This window comes from Ranitomeya variabilis, chromosome 1 (genome assembly GCF_051348905.1).
Source record: "Ranitomeya variabilis isolate aRanVar5 chromosome 1, aRanVar5.hap1, whole genome shotgun sequence".
Lineage (NCBI taxonomy): Eukaryota > Metazoa > Chordata > Amphibia > Anura > Dendrobatidae > Ranitomeya > Ranitomeya variabilis.
The window spans coordinates 29,601,303-29,622,253 of record NC_135232.1 but is presented as its reverse complement, the minus strand read 5'-3'; the positions used below and the strand labels follow the sequence as shown (position 1 = coordinate 29,622,253).

General features: G+C 47.0%; 1 protein-coding gene across 1 annotated transcript in view; it reads left to right on the top strand.

The window, feature by feature from the left end:
* SPEF2 (sperm flagellar 2) overlaps positions 1–20,951 on the top strand; it is a 126,922-nt gene that overhangs the window by 32,758 nt on the left and 73,213 nt on the right. Inside the window, exons 5-11 of the mRNA XM_077281690.1 lie at positions 3,188–3,328; positions 4,223–4,302; positions 5,003–5,192; positions 10,098–10,286; positions 12,272–12,459; positions 12,787–12,940; positions 18,960–19,176. Coding sequence (XP_077137805.1) covers positions 3,188–3,328; positions 4,223–4,302; positions 5,003–5,192; positions 10,098–10,286; positions 12,272–12,459; positions 12,787–12,940; positions 18,960–19,176 — 1,159 coding nt within the window. The remainder of the gene's footprint in view (positions 1–3,187; positions 3,329–4,222; positions 4,303–5,002; positions 5,193–10,097; positions 10,287–12,271; positions 12,460–12,786; positions 12,941–18,959; positions 19,177–20,951) is intronic.

The window sequence follows — 20,951 nt, the reverse complement described above, 5'->3', positions numbered from 1 at the left end:
TTCTGCCCCGGGCCTCCTGAGGGAGGGAGACGAGACAGCTTAGGGAATAACTGGAGAACACCTTCAGAGGTACCTTTGGGAGCAGGAATAGTTAGGGCCCTAGGGACGGTTCAGGGCCCCTTTCCCTAGCGTGACAACACCACACTTTTCGCTGCCACCACACACCGTTTTAGTAGGACAATAGGACACCTGCACTGACTGATACACTAGCACACACACCACCATGTTTTCCCAAGCACCTGATAGGTACTTGTTGTGAGTTCTGTTGTGGGTTCTGCTCTTGGGCTCCCTCCGGTGGTTATGAGTGGTAGTGCTGCTGTTTGTCCTTCACAGCAGTCATCAGGTGCTTCCACTTTGGACGGGACTATTTAGTCTGGCTTCACCCTTTAGTGAGTGCTAGTTGTCCATTGCTTTTCTGGAGGATTCACATCTCTGCTTGGTTTCTCCTGCTGGATTGTCCAAATCATCAAAGATAAGTCCTGGCTTTGTTTTTGCAGTCCACATGCAGTGGACTTTATAGTTCAGTGAATTGCTATGTTTTTTCTTGTCCAGCTTTGTCTGTGTAAGGATTTATTCAGCCAAGCTGGAAGCTCTGGAGTCGCAGAGTTACCCTCCATGCCTTTAGTTAGGTGTGGAGATTTTTGTATTCTCTGTGGTGGATTTTTGTAGTATTTTAATACTGACCGCACAGTACTCTGTCCTGTCTTTTCTTTCTAGGTAGCGTGGCCTCCTTTGCTAAATTCTGTTTTCAGTCTGCGTTTGAAATTTCCCTCTCCTCTCACACAGTGGCGTAGGAAGGGGGGTGCGGGGGGGGGCGGGCCGCCCCGGGCGGCACAATGCCGGGGGCGGCTCCGACCCAGAGAGGAGGAGGAGGAAGAAAAAAAAAATTGAGACGCGGGCCCTTTAAATCTTCGGGCGGCGCCGACCACCGCCACGACCAGGGGCCCCCACGATACCAGCGCTGGCATCGGGCCCCCCTTCTAATACTCACCTCTCCTGGTTCCTGCGGCAGCTGCAGCGTCTTCACTGCTGTCTGACTCTGCGACGTCTCAGGGCAGAGGGTGCGATGACGTCATCACTGCGCGCTCAGCCTCTCTGTCCTGAGCGTTGCAGAGCCAGAGAGACGCTGAGTGCATGGGACCTGTGCTGGGAACGGGAGAGGTGAGGATTTTCCTTTTTTTTTTTTCTTTATGTCTGACTCAGACAGACTGGGGGCAATATGCTGGAGACAGACTGGGGGCAATATGCTGGAGACAGACTGGGGGCAATATGCTGGAGACAGACTGGGGGCAATATGCTGGAGACAGACTGGGGGCAGATTGCTGGAGACAGACTGGGGGCAGATTGCTGGAGACAGACTGGGGGCAGATTGCTGGAGACAGACTGGGGGCAGATTGCTGGAGACACACTGGGGGCAGATTGCTTGATACACACTGGGGGCAGATTGCTTGAGACACACTGGGGGCAGATTGCTTGAGACACACTGGGGGCAGATTGCTTGAGACACACTGGGGGCAGATTGCTGGAGACACTGGGGGCAGATTGCTGGAGACACACTGGGGGCAGATTGCTGGAGACACACTGGGGGCAGATTGCTGGAGACACACTGGGGGCAGATTGCTGGACACACTGGGGGCAATGCTGGACACGGGGGCAATGCTGGACACTGGGGCAGATTGCTGGACACACTGGGGGCAATGCTGGACACTGGGGCAGATTGCTGGACACACTGGGGGCAATGCTGGACACTGGGGCAGATTGTTGGACACACTGGGGGCAATGCTGGACACTGAGGGAGATTGCTGGACACACTGGGGGCAATGCTGGACACTGGGGCAGATTGCTGGACACACTGGGGGCAATGCTGGACACTGGGGTAGATTGCTGGACACACTGGGGGCAATGCTGGACACTGGGGGAGATTGCTGGACACACTGGGGGCAATGCTGGACACACTGGGGGCAATGCTGGACACTGGGGCAGATTGCTGGACACACTGGGGGCAATGCTGGACACTGGGGCAGATTGCTGGACACACTGGGGGCAATGCTGGACACTGGGGCAGATTGCTGAACACACTGGGGGCAATGCTGGACACTGGGGCAGATTGCTGGACACACTGGGGGCAATGCTGGACACTGTGGCAGATTGCTGGACACACTGGGGGCAATGCTGGACACTGGGGCAGATTGCTGGACACTGGGGCAATGCTGGACACTGCGCCTGTGTGGCCGCCCTGCTTGTGAATCCCAGCCCCGCACTCTGCATAATGCATAACACACTGCGGGGCTGGGATTACCAAGGTGGGTGGCCGCACAGGCGCAGTCTGCAAGCCTGGCTGTGACGTCAGACGGCCAGAGCTCTCTGCGCCTGCACCAAACAGCGATACACAGCGCAGGCACCGGATTTCGTGGGTAAACAGTGCTGAGGGGGAGGTGCCTGGCGTTGAGTGACGGCAATGGGGGGGGGCGCCAAACTCGGAAACAGCCCCGGGCGGCAAAAGCTCTAGCTACGCCAGTGCTCTCACAGTCAATATTTGTGGGGGGCTGTCTTTCCTTTGGGGATTTTCTCTGAGGCAAGATTGTTTTCCTGTTTCTTTAGGGGTAATTAGTCCTACGGCTGTGACGAGGTGTCGAGGGAGTGACAGGAACATCCCACGGCTACTTATCGTTGCGGTGTTAAGTGCAGGGTCTGCGGTCAGTATAGAGGCCACCTACTCCAGAGCTCGTCCATGCTGCTCCTAGGCCACCAGATCATAACAGGTACTTAACTTACCCTCTGGCATCCACATGGTCACACGACCAGACTATACTTTCCCTCTTCGAGGTTGTGGGTACGTTTAGAGCAGCAAGAAACAAACATATTAAATTTTAGATAAAATATACAAAAATAAGTACAGTGCTTACAGAAAAGATTAAATAAGACATAAAAACAGGCAAAAAACACTATCCGGTAAAAAAGGGTAACTAAACTTGTAATGATTAGATCGGCGAGTGCTTCTTTGCAAAGAAAACGCCGCCAAAAGTTTGTGCAGAACTGCAATACCCATCGCTTCTCCTAGGGACTGACACAGCCCGACTCCTTCCCATCAAGTGAATATGGCTGCGGTGGTCCAAGCGATATGTCATAACCTTGTAGTTTAGGGATCCGCTCCAAAATATCTCATGTTATTTCTTGCACCCATCAGCTTCGTCGCGCAAGAAGAAGACAAAATGAAATAATGGCCAGAATCCAAGCTGCGATCGTCCAGATACCTAAACCACCGGCAAACCGGACATTAAAGGCCATCGAGGAGCAGAAGATACTGAGGAAGAAGAAGGAGGCCGAGGTCAGGGCAATGTGCGATGTCTTGTTTCCAGTGCATGCGTGTGGTTCTTAAAGGGATTGTTCACTGTTGGACAACCCCTTATTTAATAGGTCCAGGCAGAGAGATGAGAAAAATAAAAATAACTGATACCCACCTCCCTGACTGTAGCCTCTCCTCCGTACTCAGCACTGCATCCCCAGCTGGTCTGCTGAATATGTGGGCGCTGCGGCCAATCAGAGGCCTACGATCAGCTGCAGCAACCACACTTTGACATTTCAGTGTTCTTCCGCTCTGACAAAACGCAAAAGCTGTAGCTAATCAGTGGCTGTTGATTGGCTGTCAAGTGACGTCACCGGAGACCAGAGTGGGGTGTTAGGGACTCAGCGTGGAGTACAGAGGAGCTTAACCTCATTTTTGGGTCCATTAAAGGGGTTGTCCAGTAAAAATAAGCTATCACCTGATCAGTGGGGGGTGCGACTGCTGGGACCCTCACCGATCAGCAGAACGAGCACTTTTATTCCCGAAAGAATGGAGCAGCAGTGCATGGCCAACCTGCGCTCCATTCATTCCCTATGGGGCGGTGAGCTCTGCAGATCCATGCAGAATGAATGGAGAAGCAGTGTGCATCCAGCCCGCCTCGGAGGACCGGGGCCATGTAATACCTCATTTTCTCTGTGGTGGCGCTGCAGAGGAATTGTACACTTTCTACCATGCAGATCGCAGCTGATCACTAGGGATCACAGTCACAAGACACCTTGGGATCAGTTTGTTTTTGACCTTTTAAATTACCCAAAAGAATAAACTTGTCAACAAGGCGTACACTTGTTAGACCTCATCGACCATATTGAGGGTATGGACGTGTTACTATGTCCAGGGACACCGGAGGTTACAACATAACATCCTGCTTTATTCTAGGAGGTTTATAATGAATTAACAAAATTTGAGAAGTCAGTGAAAAAGGACGGCCTGACCAACAGCGTCACCCTGAACGGGAGGTAAGACCTCGACCCCAATTCTGATTTTGGTGTTTTTTATTTGCGCCAAATTCCTCTTTTGATTGGCGCCTTTAATTTAAGTCTATTTTATGCCTTTACATATGTTGTACTTTTGCATTCGCTGTTGTGGGCATGTTTTTTTTTTATGTTCACTGTCATGGTCAGGGTTTTTGTTTTTTTCCCAAAATATTTTCATCTGATTCATCAAAGTTTGACTTTTCAAGAAAAAAAAGTACTAATTTGTTGACACAAATGTACTCCATTCCACTCCATAACGCCCCCAGCGATTTTTTTTTTTTTTTTTTTTTATAATTTTTTTTGTACAAAGTAATTGAATTATTTGCGACATGCAACTTTTTTTGCACAGGAAAGTGAAAGACAAAAATAAAGAACATTTCTGATTTAGCGCACAATTCATAAACTATTTTGGAGAATTTGGCTAAAAAAAGGTAACAAATGCCACAGGACGAAAAAGAAAAAAAAAAAGAAAAAAACGCAAATGATGAACATGGCAAAAACAGCGCCTACGCTGTCTACAGGTTGTGTCCGGTATTTCAGCTCCATGGAAGTGAAAGGTGCAGAGCTGCCGTACCGCACGAGTTTTGAGCCACTGTGTCTGGCCCGATTTTCAGTAGGTGTCAGGATGTGATTGATCCCACCGATCCCGGTACTGACAGGACACAATGCTATGGTCTTTCAGGGGCCCGACCTTACAGAGACTCAGGTCCACGGCGAACATCGGTGCGGCCGTGGTAAAACTGGACTGTTCCGAAGACTATGTAAAAAAAATTCAGAAGAGGGTAGAGGAGGATGCTGTATCCCGCGAGCAGAGAGAGAAGCGACGGCGCAGAATCCTGATGGAGCAGCTTGTGGCTCACGGGGCTCAGGAGGTAACGGGTTTATGTGTTCTGCATCTTCACACAAAAGTTTTTTATGGACACGATACATTTGGCCCACCACAGATGGCCCCGTTCATGTTGTAGCTGCAGGCAGTTGCCATTAGGGCAGTTTTGCAAATTTGCGTTTCACAATGCAAAGGCCGTCCGTGGATCTCCTAACTCAAACTCCATGGTCTCCAATGTGACTGTTTACGGGGCTGTTGAGTTTTGGTCTGGAGATCTACGATATGCCTGGGTACAGGGCTGCTGAGTTTGGGTCAGGGGATCTCCAATGTGCCAGTGTACAAAGCTGTAGAGTTTGGGTCAGGAGATCTCCAATGTGTCTGTGTACGGCGGGGCTGATGAGTTTGGGTCAGGAGATATTCGATGTACTAATGTACGGGGCTGTTGAGCTTGGGTCAGGAGATCTCCGATGTGCCTGTGTACGGTGGACCTGTTGAGTTTGGGTCAGCAGATCTCTGATGTGCCAGTGTACTAGCTGTTCAGTTTGGGTCAGGAGATCTCCTATGTGCCAGTGTAGGAGCTGTTCAGTTAAGGGCAGGAAATCTCCGATGTGATTGTGTGCAGAGCTATTGAGTTTGGGTCAGGAGATCTCCGATGTACCTGTGTACGATGTTGTTGAGTTTGGCTTAGGAGATCTCCGATGTGCCAGTGTACAAAGCTGTTGAGTTTGGGTCAGGAGATCTCCGATGTGTCTGCATACGATGCTGTTGAGTTTGGCTCAGGAGATCTCCGATGTGCCAGTGTACAAAGCTGTTGAGTTTGGGTCAGGAGATCTCCGATGTGCCTGCGTACGATGCTGTTGAGTTTGGCTCAGGAGATCTCCGATGTGCCAGTGTACAAAGCTGTTGAGTTTGGGTCAGGAGATCTCCGATGTGCCTGCGTACGATGCTGTTGAGTTTGGCTCAGGAGATCTCCGATGTGCCAGTATACAAAGCTGTTGAGTTTGGGTCAGGAGATCTCTGATGTGTCTGCGTACGATGCTGTTGAGATGGGCTCAGGAGATCTCCGATGTGCCAGTGTACAAAGCTGTTGAGTTTGGGTCAGGAGATCTCTGATGTGTCTGCGTACGATGCTGTTGAGTTTGGCTCAGGAGATCTCCGATGTGCCAGTGTACAAAGCTGTTGAGTTTGGGTCAGGAGATCTCCGATGTGCCTGCGTACGATGCTGTTGAGATGGGCTCAGGAGATCTCCGATGTGCCAGTGTACAAAGCTGTTGAGTTTGGGTCAGGAGATCTCCGATGTGCCTGCGTACGATGCTGTTGAGTTTGGCTCAGGAGATCTCCGATGTGCCTGTGTACGGTGGAGCTGTTTAGTTTGGGTCAGGAGATCTTCGATGTGCCTGTGTATGGCTTGGCTGTTGAGTTTGGGTCAGGAGATCCCCTATGTGCCAGTGTACGAGCTGTTGAGTTTGGGTGTGTACGATGCTGTAGAGTTTGGCTTAGGAGATCTCCGATGTGCCAGTGTACAAAGCTGTTGAGTTTGGGTCAGGAGATCTCCGATGTGTCTGCATACGATGCTGTTGAGTTTGGCTCAGGAGATCTCCGATGTGCCAGTGTACAAAGCTGTTGAGTTTGGGTCAGGAGATCTCCGATGTGCCTGCGTACGATGCTGTTGAGTTTGGCTCAGGAGATCTCCGATGTGCCAGTGTACAAAGCTGTTGAGTTTGGGTCAGGAGATCTCCGATGTGCCTGCGTACGATGCTGTTGAGTTTGGCTCAGGAGATCTCCGATGTGCCAGTATACAAAGCTGTTGAGTTTGGGTCAGGAGATCTCTGATGTGTCTGCGTACGATGCTGTTGAGATGGGCTCAGGAGATCTCCGATGTGCCAGTGTACAAAGCTGTTGAGTTTGGGTCAGGAGATCTCTGATGTGTCTGCGTACGATGCTGTTGAGTTTGGCTCAGGAGATCTCCGATGTGCCAGTGTACAAAGCTGTTGAGTTTGGGTCAGGAGATCTCCGATGTGCCTGCGTACGATGCTGTTGAGATGGGCTCAGGAGATCTCCGATGTGCCAGTGTACAAAGCTGTTGAGTTTGGGTCAGGAGATCTCCGATGTGCCTGCGTACGATGCTGTTGAGTTTGGCTCAGGAGATCTCCGATGTGCCAGTATACAAAGCTGTTGAGTTTGGGTCAGGAGATCTCTGATGTGTCTGCGTACGATGCTGTTGAGATGGGCTCAGGAGATCTCCGATGTGCCAGTGTACAAAGCTGTTGAGTTTGGGTCAGGAGATCTCTGATGTGTCTGCGTACGATGCTGTTGAGATGGGCTCAGGAGATCTCCGATGTGCCAGTGTACAAAGCTGTTGAGTTTGGGTCAGGAGATCTCCGATGTGCCTGCGTACGATGCTGTTGAGTTTGGCTCAGGAGAGCTATGATGTGCCTGCGTACGATGCTGTTGAGTTTGGCTCAGGAGAGCTATGATGTGCCTGCGTACGATGCTGTTGAGTTTGGCTCAGGAGAGCTATGATGTGCCAGTGTACAAAGCTGTTGAGTTTGGGTCAGGAGATCTCCGATGAACCAATGTACAGGGCTGTTGAGCTTGAGTCAGTAGATCTCCAATGTGCCAGTGAAACGATACATGGGAGATCTCCGATGTGGCTTTGTACGATGCTGTTGAGTTTGGGTCAGGAGATCTCCGATGTGCCTGTGTACGGTGGAGCTGTTTAGTTTGGGTCAGGAGATCTTCGATGTGCCTGTGTATGGCTTGGCTGTTGAGTTTGGGTCAGGAGATCCCCTATGTGCCAGTGTACGAGCTGTTGAGTTTGGGTGTGTACGATGCTGTAGAGTTTGGCTTAGGAGATCTCTGATGTGCCTGTGTATGGCGGGGCTGTTGAGTTTGGGTCAGGAGATCTCCGATGTACCAATGTACGGGACTGTTGAGTTTGGGTCAGGAGATCTCCAGTGTGCCAGTGTACGAGTCTGTTGAGTTTGGGTCAGGAGTAGTGAAGGGCAAACACCTGGATGTTCGGGTCTGTCGAGTTCGGCCATACAGTTAAAAAAAGTTTGATTCAGTTACCAGAACAGTACTCGAACTCAGACCCAATTCACTTGAATGGGGGGCTTGAACATATTACAGGTCAAGTGTGAAAAGCACCAGAATTAATGCGCATCTTTTGGGGCTTCTGCTGGCTGCTATTTTTAGCCTGGGGGGCCAATATCTATGGCCCCTTACCAACCTGAAAATACCAGCCCCCAGCTGTCTGCTTTAGCTTGGCTGGTTGTCAAAAAATAGGGGGGACCCCACAATGTTTTTTTATTTTATTATTTATTTAAATAATTAAAAGAAAACAGCTTGTGGACCCCTCTATTCTTGATAACCAGCCTTGCTAACGTTTACAGCTGAGGGTTGCAGCCCATAGCTGTCAGTTTTGCCAGGCTGGTTATCAATAATACAGTGGAACCCATGCCTTGAAGTCCGTGCCCGAACAGTAGGTGTTCAGTACAGACCCCAAACTTTACTGTTTGGGTTCACCCATCTCTAGTCAGTAGATCTCTGATGTATCTGTGCAGTGGACTGTTGATTTTGGGTCAGAAGATCCCCTGCCAATGATGTATGATACCGGCCTGAGTCTGGCTTCTAAGACCCCAGACAGAGGGCGGAATATGGGGCAGCCAGACAGACATTTCCAGAGTCAGCCAGAGCGAGATGCCGTCAATCTATTAGACATCTTTTATTGTATATATAAACACTAAATAGGTCTAAAGAACCACAAATGAGTATAATCCAAAAAGATTTTATTAAAGAAAAATGAACAAACAATGACAGAGATAATTAAAAGGAGAACCACAGGAAACCAATGAATGGGACACAGCAAGCCCAGCACACCAGGAAACTGGAAATACCATGCATATAAGTATCAAATCAATGCCATGTGAAGTGCATAAGAGCAGGCTAGACATAGAGTCTGTGCAACTGCTAGAGAATTAGCGCTTCACTAAACCCCATGAAGGTGGGTAAAGTGCAAGGTGCATAAGAGGCCAAATAAGACCATAGAACTTAGAATACGCTAGCCGCGTACACCCAGGTTTTTCTGTAAGTACATCATGCCTGTATTTATTCATGTATTCTAAGTTCTATGGTCTTATTTGGCCTCTTATGCACCTTGCACTTTACCCACCTTCATGGGGTTTAGTGAAGCGCTAATTCTCTAGCAGTTGCACAGACTCTATGTCTAGCCTGCTCTTATGCACTTCACATGGCATTGATTTGATACTTATATGCATGGTATTTCCAGTTTCCTGGTGTGCTGGGCTTGCTGTGTCCCATTCATTGGTTTCCTGTGGTTCTCCTTTTAATTATCTCTGTCATTGTTTGTTCATTTTTCTTTAATAAAATCTTTTTGGATTATACTCATTTGTGGTTCTTTAGACCTATTTAGTGTTTATATATACTAGTTGGAGTTTTGTGTCCTATTGTCACGCTCTGGACATTTATATAGTGTTTATCTTTTATTGTATGGTTACACAGCGGGGACAGTATAAATGTGAAATACCGCGGCTGTCATGTGATCTCAGTATTTTAGGGGAAATGTGGGAAAAAAGTTGCCAGCAGTCAGCTATGTCTTCCATAGAGAGAGTGAAAATCTTTCCTCTCCCTCTGACTTATGGCCACTGTGGAGCCAGAGCCTTTAGTGCTGTGTTTTATTTGTGGCATTCTGGGGTATAATACATAACTTTTCTAAAACTTTTTTATTTGGGAGGAGGAAATAGGCAGTGGGTAATAATTTTGCTGGATCGACTTAACGAGTTATCATTGCTGGCATTTATTCTGGGGCTACACATGCAAACAGCAGTTTAGGTGTTTTGATTTTCTTTACAGCGCTGACCTTGCAGGTTAATTAATTTATCGATATTATTCCCTCGCACTTATGTGCTGTAACTTGATGTCTCTTCAGGAAGCTTTTCGGGAAGAGCAGCTCATTAACCGCTTGATGAGACAGTCTCAGCAGGAGCGCAGGATCGCCGTCCAGCTCATGCACTGTCGACACGAGAAGGAGGTCATGAGACAAAACAGAATTTTACGGGAGAAGCAGTACGAAGAGAGACGCGAGCGAGAGTTCCAGGATGCCCTGGACAGGGAAGCGGTGCGGCAGAAATATACCCTGTATTCCCAATACTAACTGTCCGTCGCTGGACAGGGAAGCGGTGCGGCAGAAATATACCCTGTATTCCCAATACTAACTGTCCGTCGCTGGACAGGGAAGCGGTGCGGCAGAAATATACACTGTATTCCCAATACTAACTGTCCGTCGCTGGACAGGGAAGCGGTGCGGCAGAAATATACCCTGTATTCCCAATACTAACTGTCCGTCGCTGGACAGGGAAGCGGTGCGGCAGAAATATACCCTGTATTCCCAATACTAACTGTCCGTCCCTGGACAGGGAAGCGGTGCGGCAGAAATATACCCTGTATTCCCAATACTAACTGTCCGTCCCTGGACAGGGAAGCGGTGCGGCAGAAATATACCCTGTATTCCCAATACTAACCGTCCGTCCCTGAACAGGGAGGCAGTGCGGCAGAAATATACCCTCTATTCCCATTACTAACCGGCCGTCCCTGTATTCCCATTAATAACCAGCCGTCCCTGGACAGGGAGCAGTGTGTCAGGAACTTACCCTGTATTCCCATTACTAATCAGCCATCCCTGTATTCCCATAACTAACTGGCTGTATTGCTGTGCACGATCCGCCGCTCAGCCTCTGTTCTGTTACATTTGCAATATGCTTGTACAGGATATCAGTACCTGTATATCAGGGTTCAATTCCCTAAAATACATCATCACACATTAATAGGGTCATCGTCGTGCAAATTTAAAAAATGCCCCACAATTCTCAAAAACAAACTTATGGACAGTGGGTCACTGATGTGGCTAGTGATTGACTGAGATTCCCACATGTCATACTGTAGTATCCAGTTCTGACGTGCGACCACTGCAGCCTATCACTGACCGCAGTGGTCATATAAAGAAACTTTATATGTCCAGATTGTCAAACTGTGCAAAAAAAAGGAGTAGAGTAGTGGAATCCAAAATCTGTCTAATTTTTCTTTTAATTTTTGCATAGTCGACATTTTAAAGTTTATTGAAAGGATCTTGTTGGAGTTTACTGTACAAAAGTAAAAGCAAAACAAAAACAAAAAAAGCATGCATGGATTTTCCCCACATTCATCAAACATCATTCTCCATTTTGATGAATGTGGTGCAATAATGAAGACAAAAACATGACTTAAAAAAAAATAAATGCAACTGATGAATCGGGACCTCAGTTTACACCACCCGTTAGCTGGCTTCTTTTGCTCCAGAAACTGGCCCCCAAAATATCACACATTAGACCATCTCCATTTCATACAAACCCTCTTTTCCAGTAGGTTATGCCCCTTTTTTAGAAAAAAAAGCAAAAAGTGTCTAAAAGCACATAATAAATAAGGTGCAAGATTTGGTGCATCGATTGGCTGTCTTTGTCTAAGCGTTCATTGCTTAAAGGATTTTCTCATCTCCAGTTATGGATATTGTGTTGGATAGTACATGTAAATACGAACACTTTTGCAATTTACTGCTTATTAAAATTCGCAGCTGTTCTTGAGTTATTAACACTTTTGTTTGGAGCTCGTTGCCCTGGAGACCGACCACTGCTGCTGTCTAGCTTGTACACAACACAGAAGCTGGCCGGGATTAATAGGTAACTGCGCTCTCCTACGATTCTGGCCTGGCTTCAGAACAGGGCTTACAAAGTCAACAGAAAATAGCTTGCAAGTACTGTGCATATTCTGCGGTGGTCGGTCTCCAAGGCAAGTCGTGTCGTGTACAAGCTAGACATCAGTGGTGGTCGGTCTCCAAGACAACGAACTGCAAGCAAAAGTGTTAATATCTCAAGAACGGCTGCAAATTTTAATAAGCAGTAAATTGCAAAGGTGCTCATATTTACAAGATCTATCCGACAATATAATCAATGAAGATGAGAATATATTACATCCCGAGGAGACTTGGCCCGATCAGTAATGATGTCCCTTATATTGGGGACAGTGGGCATATAGCTCGCGGATCTGACCCATTTATGTTACGTGTTACAGGCCATCGAGGAACAAGCCAGGCTGGACCGCGCAGACGAGATCCAGAGAGTCCAGGAGCTGTATGAGCAGATGGCGGCCGAGAGAGCAGAGGCCCGATACAAGAAGCACTACTCCACCTGTCAGACAGTCGTCCGTCAGATCGTAGACCTGGTCACAAAGATCGAAGAATACAGAGAGCTGACAAACAGGTTGGGTGCCAGCGAGGGGACAGTGCAGCTCCGTGCACCAAACCCCAACATTAGATTCACACCCCGGACCAATCCCCAGAATGAATCCACACAAAGATCAGACACCAAGATCTCCTCATTAATGCGGACCCCCTGACCAGACCCCTCCATACACTTACCGTCCTCTCTCCCAGCCCCCTCTACCTCTCATGGTGACACTGCCACCCAGGCAGCTGGACATAAGGTGGTTTTGGGGTGAGATTGCCCCAGTCTTACCCCGTAGTCTGAAATCCGCCCCTGACTGTTTGTATCAGATAACGTTGTAATATCTCATTATATTTATCTCAGACTTATCCCTCGAAAATTAATGCGAGAATGGAAAGAAATCTTTTTCTCGGGATTTCCTCTGTACCAAGAAGCCTCCATAGATCCGACCCCAGAGCAGCGGGTAGAGCTGGAGAAGGAGGGTCTGCTGGATGAGAAGGACTACGAGGAGTACAAGGTACGGCCAGACAAGAACATTCCAGAGTTCCAGAGTCTACCCAGGATTTATTTTCTCTTCTCTATAACCTTGTTATTAGAATTATTTATATCAAACTAAGGGAGATCTCAACCAAACCGTATTGTATGAGCAGACATTACAGATGGTTGTATTGGTTGTGTCCTTGTGCTCCTCGGCTATAATTTGGGGTCTGAGCTCCATGGACTCCTCCTCTGATGTCATCTTCTTGGATGTTTATAGGACACACACTATACAGTATGGAGAAAAGTATAGGATGCTCATCTTAATCATTGACTTCCAGTTTCTCATCCGGCCCCAATGTCCTCGTTGTATAACATCAGGCCCCTCGCCCCCCATTGTATAAGATCCAGACCCCCAGTCTCCATGTATGACATCCAGCTCCTCACTCCCCAGTGTATAACATCCATCTCCTTGTGTATAACCCCCAGCACCATTGCCCCAGTGTATAACCTCCAGTCCCCCTCACCACCATCGGCATATAATATCCGTCCCCTTGCCCCAAGTGTATAACCCCTAGCACCATTGCCCCAGTGTATAACCTCCGGTCCCCCTCACCACCATTGGCGTATAATATCCAAACCCTCGCCCCCATGAATTGAAGCATAAAATAAAGGAGGCCCAGGAAGCCTTCAGAATTAAACTTGAAAAGAAACTGTCCCACAATAATACCAGGGAGGTTTGGTCAGGAATGAAATTACTGACTGGGCTTAAGGTAAGGTCTGATCACGGGGGAGGAAATCTGGACAAGGCTAATGAGATGAACGAGTATTTCAATAGGTTTAGTAGTACATGTGCACTGCCAACTGGAAGTGGAGGGGAATTGGGTGCAAATTCTGCAACATCGATATTGGAGGAGGAGCAGACTAATTTTAGAGTATCCGAAAATGATGTGAGGAGGCAGTTTAAGTCACTTAACATTGGTAAAGCTGCTGGACCTGATGGACTCAGCTCACGTGTCCTTAAAGTTTGTGCAGACCAGCTGTGTACTGTCTTTACACTCCTATTTAATGGAAGTCTACAAACACAGAGGGTACCTGTGTTATTGAAAACTTCCTGTCTGGTGCCGGTACCCAAGACTTCTTCTCCTGCAACCCTAAATGACTATCGTCCGGTAGCCTTAACATCTCACGCTATGAAGGCCTTGGAGAGATAAGTGCTTGCTCACTTAAGACCAAGGGTCAATGCTTTTATCGATCCCCTTCAGTTTGCTTACCGACATAGATTGGGGGTGGATGATGCTATTCTTTCTCTGTTACATAGTGTACATTCATTTCTGGAGACTGACGGAACCATGGTGCGAGCGATGTTCTTTGATTTCTCGAGTGCATTTAATTCCCTGCAGCCACCTTTACTACACTAAAAGATGACTGATATGAAGGTGGAGGAGGGGATGAGAAATTGGATAACTGACTACCTATCAGATCGGCCACAGTTTGTACAGATGGGAGCAGTGGTGTCGAGCAGATTATTGAGCAGTGTAGGTGCCCCCCAGGGAACAGTGCTTGCACCCTTTCTTTTCACACTGTATACATCGGACTTTCAGTATAAATCTGATCTTTGCCACCTTCAAAAATTTTCGGATGACTCCGTGGTTGTGGGATGTATTAGGGGAGATCGGGGGGGATGAGGAATATAGAAGGGTGGTGTCGAATTTCGTGGATTGGTGCAATGGTAACTATCTACAACTAAGGGTATGTGCACACGTTGCGGATTTCTTGCAGAAATTTCCTGAAGAAAACCGGAAATTTTCTGCAAGAAATCCGCATTTTTTTTTTTGCGTTTTTTTTCCGTTTTTTTCGCGTTTTTTTAGCATTCTGCAAGCGTAATTAGCTTGCAGAATGCTAAAGTTTTCCAAGTGATCTGTAGCATCGCTTGGAAAACTGACTGACAGGTTGGTCACACTTGTCAAACATACTGTTTGACAAGTGTGACCAACTTTTTACTATAGATGCAGCTTATGCAGCATCTATAGTAAAAGATAGAATGTTTAAAAATAATAAAAAAAATAAAAAAAAAGGTTATACTCACCCAGACATCTCCTCACCGGCGTCCGTTCCTCTTCCTATAGCTGGTCTGTGCGCGCAGGACCTTCCGTGACGTCACGGTCACGTGAGCGGTCACATGACCGCTCACGACCAATCACAGGACAGTGACGTCATCGGCAGGTCCTTCACCGCACATCAGCTACAGGAACCGAAGCGGCAGCATGCAGTGGAGGCGGGAATACATCGAGGGTGAGTATAGGACTATTTTTTATTTTAATTCTTATTTTTTACCACTTATATGGTGCCCAGTCCGTGGAGGAGAGTCTCCTCTCCTCCACCCTGGGTACCAACCGCACATAATCTGCTTACTTCCCGCATCGTGGGCACAGCCCCGTGCGGGAAGTAAGCAGATCAATGGACCCCTAGGTGTGCGGAATCCCCTGCAATTCCGCATTTTAATGAACATGTTGCTTTTTTTTCCGCGATGCGATTTTTCCGCGGAAAAAAAGGCTACATTTGCACAAAAAATGCGGAATACACTTAAAATAATGGGAGGCATATGTAAGCGTTTTTTTCGCGTTTTTATCACGTTTTTATAGCGAAAAAACGCGAAAAAAACGCGAAAAATACTTAACGTGTGCACATGGCCTAAATGTTAAGAAAACCAAGGAGCTGGTGGCCAACTATAGCAGGATTAAGTTGGAATGCTCACCGATCACTATTGCTGGTCAGGAGGTAGAGCAGGTGGAGAGTTACAAATATTTGGGGGTCCATTTGGACAGCAAACTGGACTGGAGATGCCACTCAGAGTTTGTCTACGAGAAGGGGATGAGCAGATTGTATTTCCTAAGGAAACTGAGGTCTTTTAATGTGTGCAGCAAAATGTTAGAAATGTTCTACCAGTCTGTGGTGGCAAGTGCCATCTTTTTTGCAATCATATGCTGGGGTAATAGTGTGCGGGCCTCTGATGCTAATAAGCTGAATAAGCTTATCAAAAAGGCAAGTTCTGCTGTCGGCTGCAATCTGGACTCTCTTGAGGAGGTAGTGGAGAGAAGAACTCTGAAAAAGTGTATGGCAATCATGAACAATAATGCACATCCACTATATGAGCTATTCATGAGACAGAAGAGCACCTTCAGTAACCGGCTAATACTTCTGAGGTGTAAGAAGGAAAAATATAGGAAATCGTTTGTGCCAACTGCTATGGGGATGTACAACAATAACATTAGGGTTAAATCATAAAGGGGATTGTCTACTTTATTTCTTCTACTTTTCAGTTCACTTCTTGTGTATGTCCTATTCTAATGTATAATGTCCTTCTGTCAACAAACTGTCATGTCAATTAAGTAATTCATTTTATGATTTTTATGATGTAAGTTGTGCTGCTGTGATACCATAATTTCCCACGGGATCAATAAAGTGTATCGTATCGTATCGTATCGTATAACATGTAACCCCTCAGTCCCCATGTATAACATCCGTCTCCTCACGTATAACCTCCGGCCCCTTGACCCAGTGTATAACTCTGGCCACATTGCCCCAGTGTATAATCTCTGGCCCCCCTCACCACCACCAGTGTATAACATCCGAACCCTCGCCCCCCATTGTATAACATGCAACCCCTCAGTATAACATCCGTCCCCTCGACCCAGTGTATAACTCTGGCCCCATTGCCCGGTGTTTAACCTTCGGTCCCCCTCACCACCCCCGGTGTATAACATCCGTCCCCTCGCCCCCAGGTGTATGACCTCTGGCCCCTGCCGTGCCTTCTGCAGTTACAACAATGTGATAGAACGGCCAATGGTGCAGATCTCACTGATACCAGCGCGGTCCTGTAATAGGAGCCACCGGGGTAACAAGTCCGTTCATGACATTAATTCCTCCTGAATCTTCCCCCATCACCTGTGAGTGATATTACTGAGTGGTAGAATAAACTGCAGCCACTCAGCCACGAAATGGAGACCCCATAACGTTACAGAGTGGGGGGGTCGAGTGCTGAGGAGCAGAGGGCAGAAAAGTCACCTAAGCTCTGCTGACCCCATAACTGCAGAGTCCAGACCTCCTCTGGTATAACATCAGCACAAACACTGCTCCCCCACCAGAAGCTTCATGACCGAGCAGCTGCATGCAGCCGTACATCACCAAGCACAATGCTGAGTGTCGGATGGAGTGATGTAAGTCTATGTAATGATCCTTTACAACATATCCATCAGAAATCCTTTATCAAAACAGTTGTGCAGAGACTGTGGATCACCAGCTCCACCTCACTATGCTCCGCTCCATCAGCCGTTCCCTCCTGGTTCTCCTCTCTGACCGCTCCTTCACTGTAACTTTGCCTGCTCTTACTTCTCTCCTCTTCCCCTTACTGTTGGGGTTCCTCAGGGTTCAGCCCTCCTCTTCTCCTTATACACTGCCCCTATTGTACAAACCATCAGCAGATTTGGTTTCCAGCATCATCTCTATGCTGATGACACCCAATTATACACCTCTTCCCCTGATATCACCCCCACCTTAATACAAAATACCAGTGATCGTCTGTCCGCTGTCTCTAACATCAATCATGTCCTTCTATCTGAAAGTGAATCTCTCCAAACCTGAAATTCTCATGTTTCCTCCCTCTAGAAACCAACTTAAAACCGATATTGCAATTACCTTGCTTGGTTCAGCCATAAATCCCAGCAGCACGCTCTGCATCTTAAAAACATCTCCAGAATCCAACCTCTGAAACTGCTAAAACTCTTCCTGTTACTTTCATTCTTTCTCGTCTGGACTGCTGCAACTCTCTACTGACCGGACTCCCTCTTACTAAACTCTCCCCTCTCCAATCCATCCTGAAAAAGTCAACAAGGGTCAGATTTCTGTCCAGCTGCTACACCGCTGCCTCCACTTTGTGTCAGCCATTGCACTGGTTACCCCTCGACTACAGAATACAATACAAAATTATCTCTCTCTCTCACCCACAAAGCTTGAATGTAAAAAAACAAAACAAATGAATCTGACAGAGATCGATTAGTGTTTGACGAACTAAAAAGTTGTGTCGGTACAACTTTTTCTTAGAGGATTTCTGCCGGATCTGTTCTAATGGATCATTACTGGACATGTGAACATAGCCTAAAGCCGCCACCACTGGACTGTGGAGGAGATGTGTTCTGTGCAGTGATGGATCGCACTTCTCTGAGGAGTCTGGGTTTGGTGATTCCAGGAGGATGCTACCCCCTGGCTACATTGTGCCCCGGTCCAGATGGTGGAGGGAGATAATGCTATGGACTGTTATCAGGGGTCGGCATTGGGCCCTTAGACCCAGTGAAGGGAAATCTTCAGCACAAGACATTGTGGACAATTGTAGCTTCAGCTTTGTGGGAACAGTTTGGGGACGGGCCTTTTCTAGCAGTGGACAGCCCCTTGTACTATGTTCAGGTAGAAGAAAGTGAATGAACGATTTGTATGTCTACAAGCAGCAAACACTTGAGTTTCTTGTGTTTCCTGTTGTGCATCTGCCACAATAATCGCACCTTGCGGCCACTTCCTGACACTTCACGCCTGCACCCTCATCTGCGGAGGAAGTAACAGCATTATTTTGGGTCGGCTGAAGTCATTACACCCCTGCTACCTGATAGACAACATTTCATGCTGGATCAGGTGCAAAAAAAATGAAGACTATTGTTCATGTTGGTCTAGTGGTCAGCAACAGTTACCGATTCCTCGGTGGTGACGGCAGCCAGACGTCTATTCAGCGCGGTTAACTTTCCTTTACCCTAGCAAAAATGACGAATTCAGATAAATGTGACAGTTTGAATGGGAGCGAAGTTGCAGTACCACTCACGGCCACTACTCGTTGTGCGGCGCTGTTACAATTCCTGTGCGCCACCGCCCCTGCGATCAGCCAATCAGCGATCTGACCTGTGCTAAGGATAGGTCATCAATATTAAAGTTCGTAATTAAAAAAATGCCTTCGGTCTATGAATATTAATTATTTCAGCACAGTCTGACATTTTCTCCTTGTTCTTTCACAGACCATGACTGGAGAATGGATATCGTCCGATACTGCGGCCATCAAGCCTGCCCCCAATAATAACATTCTGGGCCATGTAGTTCACAGACTGATGAATATCGTCCATCCTCCCCCACCGCCAACAGCAGCCCCCGGGTTTCCTCCATTCCCCATTAAAGGCTGCGTCCTTGGAAATATTTTTTCTGGAAAGAGCACCTGCCTGAAGCATCTAGCACAAGGTGCGGCTCATGGTGTACGCGGATAAAACATAATGCCTCATCGCCATTTGGCGTAAATCGTTCGTGAAAGTGAATATAAGAAACTTTATAATACAGGTCCTTCTCAAAAAATTAGCATATAGTGTTAAATTTCATTATTTACCATAATGTAATGATTACAATTAAACTTTCATATATTATAGATTCATTATCCACCAACTGAAATTTGTCAGGTCTTTTATTGTTTTAATACTGATGATTTTGGCCTACAACTCCTGAAAACCCAAAAAACCTGTCTCAATAAATTAGCATATCAAGAAAAGGTTCTCTAAATGACCTATTACCCTAATCTTCTGAATCAACTAATTAACTCTAAACACATGCAAAAGATACCTGAGGCTTTTAAAAACTCCCTGCCTGGTTCATTACTCAAAACCCCCATCATGGGTAAGACTAGCGACCTGACAGATGTCAAGAAGGCCATCATTGACACCCTCAAGCAAGAGGGTAAGACCCAGAAAGAAATTTCTCAACAAATAGGCTGTTCCCAGAGTGCTGTATCAAGGCACCTCAATGGTAAGTCTGTTGGAAGGAAACAATGTGGCAGAAAACCCTGTACAACGAGAAGAGGTGACCGGACCCTGAGGAAGATTGTGGAGAAGGACCGATTCCAGACCTTGGGGAACCTGAGGAAGCAGTGGACTGAGTCTGGTGTGGAAACATCCAGAGCCACCGTGCACAGGCGTGTGCAGGAAATGGGCTACAGGTGCCGCATTCCCCAGGTAAAGCCACTTTTGAACCATAAACAGCGGCAGAAGCGCCTGACCTGGGCTACAGAGAAGCAGCACTGGACTGTTGCTAAGTGGTCCCAAGTACTTTTTTCTGATGAAAGCAAATTTTGCATGTCATTCGGAAATCAAGGTGCCAGAGTCTGGAGGAAGACTGGGGAGAAGGAAATGCCAAAATGCCTGAAGTCCAGTGTCAAGTACCCACAGTCAGTGATGGTGTGGGGTGCCATGTCAGCTGCTGGTGTTGGTGCACTGTGTTTCATCAAGGGCAGGGTCAATGCAGCTGAAATGCTTTATGGAGATGAAGATTTCATTTTCCAGCACGACCTGGCACCTGCTCACAGTGCCAAAACCACTGGTAAATGGTTTACTGACCATGGTATTACTGTGCTCAATTGGCCTGCCAACTCTCCTGACCTGAACCCCATAGAGAATCTGTGGGATATTGTGAAGAGAAAGTTGAGAGACGCAAGACCCAACACTCTGGATGAGCTTAAGGCCGCTATTGAAGCATCCTGGGCCTCCATAACATCTCAGCAGTGTCACAGGCTGATTGCCTCCATGCCACGCCGCATTGAAGCAGTCATTTCTGCCAAAGGATTCCCGACCAAGTATTGAGTGCATAACTGAACATTATTATTTGATGTTTTTTTTGTTTGTTATTAAAAAACACTTTTATTTGATTGGACGGGTGAAATATGCTAATTTATTGAGACAGGTTTTTTGGGTTATCAGGAGTTGTATGCCAAAATCATCAGTATTAAAACAATAAAAGACCTGACAAATTTCAGTTGGTGGATAATGAATCTATAATATATGAAAGTTTAATTGTAATCATTACATTATGGTAAATAATGAAATTTAACACTATATGCTAATTTTTTGAGAAGGACCTGTATATCTGATCACAGAAATGTGGCCTTTTCTCCACTTATGAGACACTTCTCTTCCCCTGACACCCTGATCCTCTCAATCTGTCCTGCTCATGTAAAGGCAGACTGACAGCTC